General features: G+C 41.3%; 1 protein-coding gene across 9 annotated transcripts in view; it reads right to left on the bottom strand.

The window, feature by feature from the left end:
- PEAK1 (pseudopodium enriched atypical kinase 1) overlaps nucleotides 1-13,859 on the bottom strand; it is a 295,209-nt gene that overhangs the window by 42,371 nt on the left and 238,979 nt on the right. For all 9 annotated transcript variants that reach the window (XM_057489007.1, XM_057489006.1, XM_057489005.1 and 6 more), the window contains one exon: nucleotides 2,048-2,238. In XM_057489007.1, coding sequence (XP_057344990.1) covers nucleotides 2,048-2,238 — 191 coding nt within the window. The remainder of the gene's footprint in view (nucleotides 1-2,047; nucleotides 2,239-13,859) is intronic.

The raw sequence follows: 13,859 nt of genomic DNA, 5'->3' as shown, positions 1-13,859 counted from the left end.
TAGATGGAGTCAACCCTACCTATTACTCAGTTATTACTTTACTCACATAGTAAAACCTTTTCAAAGAAGCAGCTAACCATGTATCATATACCCTATGGGATCATGTATAGCCACTTCAGCATTAAGGAAAACTAGGCAACATTTTAAAAGAATCACATACTTTTAAAAGTAAAGCAATTGGTAGAAAGAAAGCTATCTTTCTGTTAGGGCATCTATAACCTAGTACTTTTGCACTTTAAGTAATCATAATTTTTAAAAAAGTCTTAAACTTTATGTCTCATAGTAGATGACTTAAAAAAAGGGAGACAGCTACAGTCCAGTATTTTACAAGAAAAGTAAATAAACAATAATATATATTGCTTATAATATGTTGCACAAAATATAAAAGAATGGGAAAGTTCAGTAAGCTGCTTGACTATAAAATCTATTCTAACTGGAAAATGGTATCCAAGATGAGTGCTTGGGTAAACTGTAAAATGCTCTCCCTCCCTCACACGTCATGCAAGACTTCTAGACCTTAGAATGGAAGTCTTTTCCTTACAGAATGTATTTTCAGCTACATGTGGGTTGTTGTGATTAAGTTTCCCAAAAAGATACATTAGAGCATTTCTCCTACAGTACTTGCCTTAACCTTTTGGCTTTCTTAAGAACTCCTTTACTGACAAGTACACTAGCTGATCTTAGAATGATTTTTCCTTACAGTAACCTGATGGAGGAAAAAGACGAAGAAGAAAAGAGATGAGAAACTGGGCAGAAGAATGCTTTGATGTCATACACCACTGGTTTGCAAACAGGTGTAAGAGCTGGGTAGCGGTCCGTAAGAATCTTGCCAGTGCTGTGCACGTGGTAGATGAGCTCATGCATCTCACCCCTCTCCTGACTTCACAGAATAGCACTGAGAAATCCTCACCCAGCCCCAGGCTTTGCTTTTCAGACGGAAGGAAACTATGAGACGCTCAAGGAAGGGAGACAGATCTAAAGTCACTGGGCCTTCAAAGAAGAGTTAAGATGATTAGAAAACCGAAGAATCTTTACACTGGCAGGCACCTTTAAGGTAATTCAGTTCCATCCTCTTTGTAGTGTAGGAATCTTATTAACTGAATCACTGAGACATAGCCCCCAGCCTCTGTCTAAACACCTCCAATAATTGAGATCTTACTTCCTTGAGTCTGATTGTACCAAGCCAGAAATCTGGGATATATCATAGATTCTTCCCATCATTTATATCCAATTAACCACTAAGCCTTATGGATATTGCCTCTTAAATATCTCTTAAATCTCTCCACTGTTCCCTCCCACTGTCTTAACTGAAGCCTCTCTTTCTCCTCCCTTTATGTGGTCCTGCCATGGTATTCAGCCACCAGATTTTGAGTTACCAAATACTTTACCTCTAATCCATCCTTGCATGGCAGCCTGCAGAGTGGATGTTCTAAAACACATTTAATCATGTTTTTCTTCTTAAAACTCCTGATGGATTACCATCACAAATAGCAAAAAGTTTGAGGTTTTAGCCTGAAATGCATGATCTTGTCTAACTCCCCAGTTCACATTTCAGCAATACTAAACGGTGTGGTACTGACATTCACCAAGGTGCTTCGTACGTCCACGCCTTTGCTCGTGTTGCTGCATCTGATCAGAATACTCTTCCTTTCCTCTGTCAACCAGCTAAATAAGTACAGGAATTATCTTTGGGGTATCTTTTGATACCTTCTCCTGTGCAATATAAAAAATATTCCATGTGTCTCTCTATCACTGCATTTATTATGTGATGCTGAGATAATTCATCTCCTTCCCTCTAGGTGAGTCCCTCAGTGCAGGGACCATGTCAGACCTTAGTATGTGGCACAGGACTCATAAGAGCAGGTGTTCTAATACATGCCTAGTAAGCACCAGTATTTTTTTCTGATGTGAGTTAAAGTTTTCGACTCCAATTGTCCAACTTTTACTCCATGGAGCAATAAAAACCATCTCTCCAGGCAAATACAGCGTTTGGCTAGTGCATAAAAAGGCAAAGTTTAAATACTACTTATATGATACCTGTACTTACCTAAGTTGCTGTATGTTGCGCTACAGGGATTCAGGTCTGTGGGATCTGAAATGTCCTCTTTTTCCTCTTCCCTTTCCAGTCCAGGTAGGGGCAGTGCTGGTGTGACCGGAGGGCAGCTCCCGCCGTCCTGCTGCCCGGCGGCTCGTGGATCCCAAAGAGAGAAATCATCTGCAGCTTCGTGGGTCACACGACTGAAACAAACCAGACCACTGTTACACTCACTTTCAAACGGTTTTGCTAAAATTAGATTTGTGGAAGGCATATTCTAGCCTTCAAAGAAAGGAGCCTACCACACCTCCTCTTCAGGCATGACGTGGTGATGGGGCAGAGGAGGGGGCTGAACGCTTAACTGGTTAAAGACAAAGATACTCAAGTATTTAGTAAAGTATTTGGCATATTGATCATACCACAGCACTGTAATGATCTAGTAAGAATAGTAAAGAAACTATATATTTATTTAGTATACAGTATTTACTCTATGCTTAAGTACTTACTAAAATATTTAGTAAAGGATCGGGAATAAAATTGAGATTAGACTAACTAAACAAGGAAGTGAAGCATTGTTACAGTAGGTAAACTGAGGCTAGGAAGGTCTTGTTGCCAGGAGGACAAAAGCATCAACCTTTGCTTGTACGCATGCAGCAGGCAACGCAAATGGAGAAGGAAGTGTGCATTCTAGTTAATCTTATCTATTAAAATGAAACTGAAGTTTCCTGTCGGCCCCGTGCTAGAGCCCGGTCGTCCGCAATGCCTCCCGTCCCCAGTCTCACTTCACTGCTCTCTGCTCATTTGCTTATAGCTCTCTCTTTCGAGCTTCACCGTTCTCCACCCTGCATGAACTGTCGATTCTGCCGCTTTAAAGTACAAGGGGATGGGATGGTCATTAAATGTTGGGAGAAAATGTTGGCCTAGCTAGAAAAACTCACTGGGCTGGTCAATGAAATTAATTCAAAATCAGGCACCCTTCATGGTTTCTGGGTCCACTGACAGTGTTCCTAGACTGTTACACAATAACTATTCCTCCTTTTTTTTGTTAATAGACAAAGAAAAAGAAGGAAGCATCTTATATACTATTCATGTTATTATGGCTTTCAATTGGCAGTGAGTCATAGTGACATTTACAAGTTTCTTTCAAAGAGGTACTTTGTTTGATCATGTGTCATCAGAACATATATATCACCGTGGACTTGAGGGTGTAGATTTCAAGGAGTTCCTTCTTATCAGTTTTTCATTATGGAAGTGAAAAATAAGCCTTGAAGTCTGCTGGATATATAACTTCAAAAATACTCTTTCAAGCTCGCAGAGCCAGAGGTTTCTCTATACTGGGAGTGAGCAATGACAGGGCGGTTCCTTTAGGGGCCTGAGGAGGGAAGGAGTCACTCTATGGGCTGCTAACAGGGTGGCGTGTAAGAGGCCCCCAAAACAAAGCAGCCCACCTCCTCTAATGGGCTGCCCTCGGTCATCAGCCCAAAAGAAGGGCTCCAGCAGAGCTGGTTTCTCACAATGCAGAGCACCACAACATCAAGAGAACAAGCCGGCTCTATCCAAGCATCAGCAAAGACAAGCAAAGGGGCGCTGCAGACACTCTCAGACACCACTTAGCGTCAAGGCTGAAGATTACTGGGTAGTTATCGACATGTTTCAGGAGAGGGAAAATTAGCTTTGCTAAGTAAGTTAATATAAGGCATTTCTGATTTCTAAGCAATACATATAAAGTGATTTTAAAACATCAGGCTCTCTTGGAAAGGAAAAACGTTAAACCTCCAGACATTATCTTTTTATGCTAGAGTCAATTTAAGAGGTTTACTAAAATGCTGTATTTTTAGGCTCCTAATCTCTGCAGGCTTGCTCTTGACTTTTCTCCTTCTTCCCCGAATCTCCTTGTTGTTACTAAAAGAAAGCTCTCTTTTTCATTGTCAGAAAGGACTGGTGAAGACTGGTTCACAAAGCACCCTCACTTGTCTCTCTTCCTCTTAGGGAATGGGTCACCACCACCAAGCCCTGACTGCTGTGAACGTCACGGAAGAGTTGCTGCTGAGCCTGTGAGGACTTCCCTCGGTCTGTTTCCACAGACGTGAAGCAGCTTGGTGGTCTTAAGGGCTTCTCTAAACAAAACAGGGATGTTACAGAGCAAGAAATATTAAAGACTCACCTACTGTACTCACTCATACAATTCCCCATTAAAGGAGATTCTACAGGGCCTTCTTCAGTCTGTGAACCATATTCTGAAGTTCTGATGAACCGGAGTTCCAATGAGTTCAGGAGGATACAAGCTGGGCAACATATAAGAGGTTCAAATTCTACACCTTAATATCACCACTGTACCTTGATCTTTACCTTCAAGGTTTGGTCTGGGAAGTGTGCCAAATTACCTTTGGGGAGCTAAGCAAAGTGAAAACTAGTTTTATTAACTCTTTGAGAACAGGGCAACACAACCTATATTCTACATGAAGATTAATTTTTTTAAATGCTCAGTGATATGTCATGTCTTGATCCTTAGGCAGATGATTTTTTTGTATGATTAAAACGGTAAAAGAAAGAAAAAAGTCAAAGGGAGAGGTTTTGAGAGTTCAGGCTTAGATGTGGTAACATGCTGTGACTAAAAAATGAAAAGGAATAGAGAATAGCACCAGACGTTTACTCAGTCACTACATATAAATAACAAATTATCCAGGAAGAAAGAAAAAAGGAAAATCTTACAATTAATTTATTTTAGACATATTAATTTTATAAGGAAATACAATTCTTGACCTTTAACTTTTTTATGTTTCATATTTAGATATAAAATCAGAAAACCCCCCCAAATAGTAAAATGACACTTTCCAAAAATCTGATAATAAAGCGGTTCACCAATATTTCATTGGGAAATCTTTAGTATAATGGCAGAACACCCAAATGGGAATCAGAGTAACCAGAATCTGTTTCTCTATTACTTTTATCTTCTGTACAAACATCAGGAAGGAGATAATGGAGAAAATAAAACTTTCCCCCACTTCATCCATGAGATACAAGGTTAAGAAAAATTATTTAAAATGAGATTGCAAGAAATTTCTAATACACTGTATCTCAGCACATGTCTTGAAGTAGCAAATAATGATGAGGACAACCAGATTCTTTTCAGGGTAAGTATAATTTGATATTCATTTACTTTAAAACAGAACTGTTAACTTATAAGGGGCCCACAGAGAGGAAGTCATGGCTTTTCTATTTGTGCTACTTCAGTTCATGCTGGAACAATGCTTCATCCTATAATACAATGTAGAACATCTACAAGAACTCTGGTATTGATTATCTAGGCCCTGATCTCTGGTTGAGTCAAACCCCGATTTAGCCTGGACTTTCCCTGGACGTGTCATTTATTCTTTCATAATGGAAGACAGTACATGTTTGTCTTGACCTCAAACTCTTCAACCAACTTTTCATTAATGACCAGTTTTTAATTGAGATTTGGTACGTCTGAGCTGACACTTAAAAAAATCATGTTGCATCAACTATGCTTCAACTAAAAAAAAAAATTACATCACCATCTCCACAAAAATATCTCATTTCCTGAGCATGGAGGATGAACTTAAGGTGCTCAAAGGAAACACTATCATTGTTACAGATTTGTCTGTTACACAAACGAACCCTTGGAGAGGTTATATCTCACCAGCCTGCAATAGTCATTGTCTTGCCTTGACAGCAAAACATTCTTGGGGTAAAAGGGTTATACCCAACTTTATTTCCAGGTAGCAGGTCAGTCACCAGAATCCCGTTCACTCAGAGCCAGTCTGTATGCAGCAAGCCGGTCTCTGCCTCTGGGCCTCTCTGCACAGTTGTCCCGCACAGCCGTCCTCTGGGCCTCTGCCCTCAGCGCTGCCACCACTCCAGCCTCTGCTCTGCTCCCCTGCAGCCTTGCAGCCCTGCCACTGTGTCACCCAGAGCACTGGGCGGAGCTCTTTATATAGAGTCAACAGCCATGTATTGCCCACAGGTGTGCAGTGAGCTAGTCAACCAGGGCCAGGTGAGAATCCTGGCCACAGGAACCTTCACTTTATCCACAATCATACACACTTCAAAACTGTAGAATCAGTCTCCTGTGCGAAGCCCACTTGGTTTACCCAAGTGGTAGTATCAATCATTATACTATTGAGACAGGGACCGTGGGTGTAGTCAGGGTAGGGTGCGGGCCTCCGGGGAAAGCAAGGCAGGATATGTGCAGTCAGAGCAGTGTAACTACATGCAAGGAAACCCCCTACTAAAACTCAGCGTTAAACATTAAGCTCTAGAGTCATTCTTCAGGGAGATCAGTTGGTGTACCCCAGATAAAGAAGAGTAGCACATGTTTATTTTATGCTAATTATTTATAATCATGTATAAGATTCACTTTAACAGGCTAAAAGGCCCAGGCCTATGTGCTGTCTTTCCTCCTTCAGATCTAATGAGGTGATTTTGCAAACTGGGCAAACTAATTTAGCATGCAAGCCCAGCCATAACACAGTAAAAGGCAAGAAGGATTCCACCTTTAAGATAAGATTGCACTTAACTTACTCTTTAGCAAACAATGCCTCAGCCCACTTTGGGGTCAGGCTGAGCAGGTGGCCTTGTTTCATATGCCCCCAGACCAAGATGCTGGTCTCTCAGGGAGGAATCAACAGCGCAGGAGGTTACTTGTATCAAGTCACTTGTAAATATCCTAGGCCCACTTAGTAAGTCCACAACCCTAAGCTTTTTTTTTTCATGTTCTCTAAAAATCCTCATCTGCCTATAAAACCCCCTAGACAACGCACCACTATGGACTCTCTTGTCCCCTCCTGGCGTGAGCCAGGAGCTCTGTCCTTTCACTTTATTTCTAAATAAAAGCCTGTTCCCTGCTCTACCTTGAGTGTTTGTGAAGCTCGTTCTTTGGCTTTGTGAACAAGAACCCCGGCATCACTATAAATGAAATAATCCTGTTTTTTTCCTGGCAAATTTGCTCAAGATAGATTTTTGTAAAAATTCTGTTACATGTGAGAATGTACCTTTTACAAAGGCAAATCAGATTTCACATTAGAACAGATTAAAGGCCTCTATGTATCCAAGTATTTCCAAAATTTCAGTTCAACTTCTTATTTTCAAATTCAACCCTTTCATTCAGCTTCAGAATGGACAGTAAATGAAATCAGGCTTCTAACGGAGGCCATCTGCTTCTGGGGTAAATGGTATTCTAAATTACCATTTGCTAGCTCTCATCAGCGGCCACATCTATCTCTAGCAGCCCAAGACAGCTAATAAATAAATGTGATTTTAAAAACCTCTTTTTACCCCTAAAAATTAGATCAAAGCATATCAGAAACAACACTTCATGGTTTTGTTACTGGTTTCCAGGGCTGCTTATTTCTGGTGTTGCTGGAGCTGACAGATCTTTGCAGAAATGGGATACGCAGTGACACAGGAGGAGAATTCAGTTCTCAAATCCTGCACCTTTAGTCTCCTGGAAGGGGCAAAAACGGTTTCTTTCTTTCTACCTCTATAGGACCCCCACCAATATGATATTTCTTAATCCTGCCTTAGTTTCCAGGTCATCTACTTGATTTTGCTGCACTCTCCAATTACTGACATTCTCAGGTAGAAAAGTGAGCCCATTGATCACTATCTCAGGGTCTCAAATTTTCCGCTAATCTTCTGTAGTCTTTAACTGAAAACTTCAAGCTTCTTAACCTGAACTGGGATTAACCTTTAACTGAGATCTGATTAGTTCTTCCTAATATGTCTAACACAGTCTGGTCAAACAAAGGTAGCTCTTACTGGTGTGAATGAAGTGGCTACTAGGTCTTGGAATAGGGAAGACTGGCAACATGTGCATGGTCTTGAACAGACTATAATTTTCAGATAACGTAGTTTCACTTTTTAACTTTTTACAGATATGAATTGCAAATTAAAAGTGTCTTCAAGGCACCAGACTGCAAGACAGAAAAGTACATAAAAACACAGGACACTGTATATCACTGTCACCTCCATAATACTAAGAAAAATTGCAATTTTAAAATCCTTTGAAATACAAAGTCAGAATGGCACCTGTGAAAGGTTAACAAAAAAGATAAATTTATCTCAGAAAAAAGCAGTGAAACAAGGTTGCCCTTCACAACAACGGAAGCACTGAGGGAGCTTCTCAGTATCACTGTTTGGTCTTGACTCACTTCTAAAGAACGGGGTGAGATATTCATGTATATTTCTTGAAAAGGCAAGATATTAGAATAAAATACCCACAGGCTTCTCCAACACGACTAACCTAGGGAGGACATGAAACAGCTATTTTTGGGTCCTGGACTTTCTCTGCTTGCCCACAAGCACTGGAGAAACAGGCCACTTAAATCTCTTTCCACTTCCACCCTATTTCCCTCAGCTGGTTGTCTGCCTTTTGAGTCAGAGGAGGGAGATGATTATGTACCCTAAACTCTCCAAAAACAGGGAGCTCACACAGGGGGTGAGAACTAACACTGCTCAGAACTTACTCCTACTCGAATTGCACAAGCTGCACACTGTTCCATTTAATTTACAAAACATCTCAGGTGCAATTCTCCTTTTACAGATGTGGAAACTGAGATCGAAAGAAGTGAAATGAAGTGCTTAAGACTGCACAGGTCCTTAAGGCAGCAGAGTCAGGATCTGAACTGTATACTATCCAAAACCCAACATCTGTGTTCTTTCCACCACACTGATACCGTAGGACAAACTTAGTAGTCTCAGTAATAGATGCTTGATTATGAAGATGAAGAAGTAGAAGTGCTTTGAAAAGAATAAAGCTATTATTGAAATGTGAGATATTAATGATTACAGATGTGTTCTACTTTTGGAAAGTTCTAAACAAAGTCATTATTTACATTGCAAAAGGCTTTTTTAAAATAGGAGCTGCTTTAGTAGAGTAAGACTGTGTTTATAGATATTTGGCTTCCTAATAATCATCACCACCACCACTACCTCTGCATTTGCTGAGTACTAGATACTGTGCTTAAATATATATCTCCTAACAATAACACTTTGGTAAGGCTTGATATTATTCCCATAATAGCAAATCATAATAATAGCCAAAACTTACATAGTATTTACTGTGTTCCTGTTCTAAGCCATGTTTCTCAAGACTGGCATTATCGACATTTTGGGCCAGATAGCTCTTTGCTGTGAAGGGCTGTCCTGTGCATAGGTAGGTTCACACTAGCATCTCTTGCCTTTACCCAGTGTGTGGTGGAACTACTTACTCCTTGTTTCCCCAGATGTGACAACAAACAGTCTCCAAACAGTGTCAAACAATGTCTGAGAGGCAACCCCCCACCACATTCCAACACTTTGTAACCCTTTACATAAATTCTTTTAAGTCTCGTAACAATTTACTAGGCAGGTTATTAGCTCTTTCGCAAATGAAGAAATTATAGCCTAGAGAGGTTAAGCCTCAGATAACACAGCTAGTAACTGATACAGCTGAGATGAAAACTCAGCAGTTGTGCTCTAAAAAGATACATTATTTTGCTCCTCAGTTTATAGATGAGGAAGCTGAGAAGCAAAGCTCAACTAACTTGTCTAAGACGACAGAGCTAATGAAATGGCAAAAGCAGGATCCGAATCCAGATCTGAGTGACTTCAAGGTCTATGTTCTAAAACATTACGCCAACTGTTATTAATGTGCCGAAGAATTACCTTGGGAGCTTGTTGAAGATGCAGATTTTCAGCTCCCACCTTCAGAGATTGATTTAACAGCTCTGGGTACGGGGCAGCAATCTGCATTGATACAAACAAACACCCCAGGCGATTCCGACATGGTTGGTCCTAGGGCCAAGTTCTGAGAAACTACCTTCCTCTTCCAAGAGAGAACAGGGCAATATGTATAAAAGAATCAAGGTGTAAAAAGTGAGGAGGAAAAATGTAAGGAGGCTCACAGCTCAGAAGTGATATAAGAAAACGGCAGGGTAGAGAGAGCCTGACTCCCTCCTCCCACCTCCACACCGAATCTATACCTATATGCAGAGAGCATTGTACCCTGAAGAATGGAGACTGAAGTGAACACCTATTCAACAAGGGAAAGATCACATCAAACAAAACCCCAAAATGGCAGGAGAGACAGAGACACAGTAACCAAGGGAACCCCACCCTCAGCAAAACGACCAGCAGAGGGGAGAGAGAGGGGTATGCATCCCTGAGAAAGCCGGACAATGGACTCCCTGCCCCAAAGCACAGGAAAGAGCCTTGCAGTTTAAAGTGCATCTAGACCACAGTGAAAGAACCCAAGTCCTAGAACTGAACAGCCACCACTTGGCAAGGAGACTGTTGGAGGCCATATGGGACTGGAGGAGCTGGCTAGTGGCTTTGTTTGTGCTCCTTTTGCATACCTTCATGTGCCCAAGAGTAGGATCTGGGCACACACACCGATCTCAGGCCTGGTCTAGGCAGCCCCCTGACCGCCCCATATTCAGGGTCCTGCAGGGAGTCCAAGAGTTCCACTGTGCTCACTGCTGTTGTCCACTGATTCAGCCCCCATCAGCAAGACTGGAAAGTTCCCTGGCTCACAAGTAGGGTGCATGAATCTGCAGGATGGTGCCACCAAGGCACTCCCCAGAATACCATGAGGGAATGCACACGTGGGGCCTGAGTCCTGGCCATCAGTGGGACCAATGGGTGCTGTCATGGGAATGCCCTGGGGAGCCCCACAGTGCACAGGGCTGTTGGGGAAAGAACACAGAGCCTGACTCCATTCTACCAGCAGGAATCAGCAAGTGCCTAACACGGGAATTCCTCAGAGTGGTCCTGAGTGGCCCAGAGCATGCACAGGCATATGGGTGAGAAGGCACGCGTGAGAACTCAGCCAGTGCTAATCCAGGAGTTACCTGGAGTGCACCCCAACCCACTGGCCCACTATCCTCCCCCAACCAGTGTGGAACCCACAGGTGTCCACCCAGGATCCCCTCCAGTGGACCCCAAAGGCTGTGTCCCAGGGACCACTCCTTAGAAGTCCCCAACACCAAAAAAAGCCTGTTTCACACTTACTTGGGCTCCAGCTTGCAAAAACCATGAGGCACTCACAATCTACACAGGAGACTCTCCCACACAAAGACAATCATTCAAGACCGAGAGAGTGTGCCCTTTCAACCAATTCATAGAACCACGTACAGAGTCACACAAAAATGAGGAGACAGATGAATATACCCCAAATGACAGAACAAGAAAAAGAAACAGAAATAAACCTAAATGAAATACATTAACCAATCCACCTGATAAATAGTTTAAAGCAATGGTTAATGATACTCATTGGACCTGAGAAAACAAGAGCAAAACTCAAGATGGACCTCAACAAAGAGATAGAACAAGTAAAAAAGAACCAAATCAGATGTGAAGAGTTCAATAGATGAAATAAAAAAATACACTGGAGGGAATGAACAGCAGACTAGAGGATGCAGAAGAATGATCAGTGACTTGGAAGATAAAGTAATGGAAAGCACTCAAACTGAACAGCAGAATGAAGAAAGAATTCAAAGAAATGAGAATAGGGTGAGAGAGTTCTGAGACAATATCAAATCTGAACTGCAGGAGTCCCAGAAGGAAAAGAGAGAGAAAAAGAGTAGAAAACTTACTTGAAGAGATATTAGGAGAAAACTTCCCCGACTAGGGGAAGGAAACTGTCTACAAGGTCCAGTAAGCACAGAGAGCTCCAAACGAGATGAACCAGAGGAGGTCCACACCAAGAACCATCATAATTAAAATGCCAAATATCAAAGATAAACAGATTCTTAAATGCAGCAAGAGAAAAGCAACAAGTTACATGTAGAGGGAATGGCATGATATATTCAAACTGCTGAATGGAGAAAACCTCCAACCAAGAATGTTCTACCTGGCAAGGTCATCATTCAGAATTGAAGGACGGAGGAAAAGCTTTACAAATAAACATATGTTTTTAAAAGAGTTCATCACTACTAAACCAGCCTTAGAAGAAATCTTAAAGGTACCTTTTTCTAAGACGAAAAGAAGAGACCTAAATAGAAGCAAGAAATTTAAAAAAGGGAAAATTTTCCACTGGTAGAGCAAACATAGCAGAGGTAGTAAATAAATTACCTAAAAGCTAGTATTAAGGTCAAAAAAACAAAAGTAGCAAAAGCAATTACATCTAAAAACTACTTGAAGGTATCACTTAATAAAAAGGTGTAAAAGATAGTATTATATACATAAAACAAGGAAGAGGGGCCAAGAAATGTAGTGCTGTTAGAATGCATTCAAAATTGACCATCATCTTATTATAGATTTTTATATCCATAGGATGGCACTTAAGAACCCTACGGTAGGAGGGAGGAGCCAAGACGGTGGCATGAGTAGGGCAGTGGAAATCTCCTCCCAAAATCATATACATTTTAAAAAATACAACAAATACAACTACTCCTAAAAGAGAGATAGAGGATGCAGTACAACAGCCAGGCTACATCTACACCTGCGAGAACTCAGCATCTCACGAAGGGGGCCCGGCGGGACCCGAGCGCTCCCCCGACCCCAGCTCACTGGCAGGAGGAAAGGAGTCAGAGGTGGGAGGGAGAGGGGGCGCAGACACACAGTGCGTGGTGTGCTGGATACTAGGGAAACGGAAAAGTAGTATTACCCATTAGTGTTTTTGTCCTAGCATTCCAAATGTCTACACAGCAAAAAAGATAAATGTCTTAATATCATTATGAAAATGGTGGCTTTTGCATGGTCACCATCTGACCTTACATGGACCACATGTGAAGAACCACTGGCCTAGTCATTATCCTTTTCCAGCCACCTGTCCTGCCTGTTTGCCCTCATCATCTCTGACTGCAAATGTTGTTGTTTTTGCCCATGATGTCTTTCCCAACCAGCTCGCAAAATCTTATCTGCCTTTTAAGATATGGTTTGTATTTCATTTCTGAGAAGTCTCTTTTAAGCTGATTGAATCACTGTTTTTTTGTGTGTGTGTTTGCCTCTGCACCATTCTGCACATATATTGTTTTAGCATTTATCACATTGAGAAGGCAGACAGGCTAGTAACATTTTAAAGCATGTAATATGATCCAGACCCTGTGCTAAGTCTTTTACATGTTTTCTCAAGTTAATTCTATGTGATAGGTATCAGTATCACTATAGTCACCATACACTTAAGGACCCAACAAACAGCTAAAGCCGAAGGCAAACCCGAGCCCATTATTTGAGCAGTGTGATCATCTTTCCCCTTATATGGCCCTATGGTACACACATGGCAAAGTTAAGATACTCAATTTATGTCCCCTAAACAGTCAAATAAATGAACTTAGTAACAATCCATAACGAAAGGTTCTACAGAGTTCCTCATCTTTTAGAGCCTAGGATTTGGCCTTCAGTAGAGCATTTTTCATTCCTTCCAGTAGTGTGTTCCCAGCTATGGGATGAAATTTAATGATTAGACTGCCATCAAGTTGGAAACACAAATGCTGACATTTGACAGTAATGTTTTTCCTCTCAAAGTTGCTTTGAGTAAATAATAATGGTGTATCCAAGCAAATGAGGTAATTACTGAAAAAGCAAATAGTGTATATTTTTCAACTGAGTATTCATGTTTTAAACTTTCCAAAAAAGTTTAAAAAAACAATTTAATACCGCTTTTTGTACTTAGTCTGGGTCATTATGAAATATGAAAACTCCAGTGTGCTTTAATATTTACTTAGACTATAGCTTTAGATTTATGGTGGTTAAGATGAGCTGTCCTCAAAGGTGGCCCAGGATCAATAGAATCAGCATATCACCTGGGGACTTGTTAGAACTGTAAATTCTCAGGACCCACCTCAGACCTACTGAACCAGAAATTCTGGGGTTAGGTCCCAGC

The sequence above is a fragment of the Manis pentadactyla genome, chromosome 11, assembly GCF_030020395.1.
Source record: "Manis pentadactyla isolate mManPen7 chromosome 11, mManPen7.hap1, whole genome shotgun sequence".
NCBI lineage: Eukaryota > Metazoa > Chordata > Mammalia > Pholidota > Manidae > Manis > Manis pentadactyla.
Note: the sequence above shows the minus strand (reverse complement) of the source record. Positions and strands in the feature narration are given on the sequence as shown.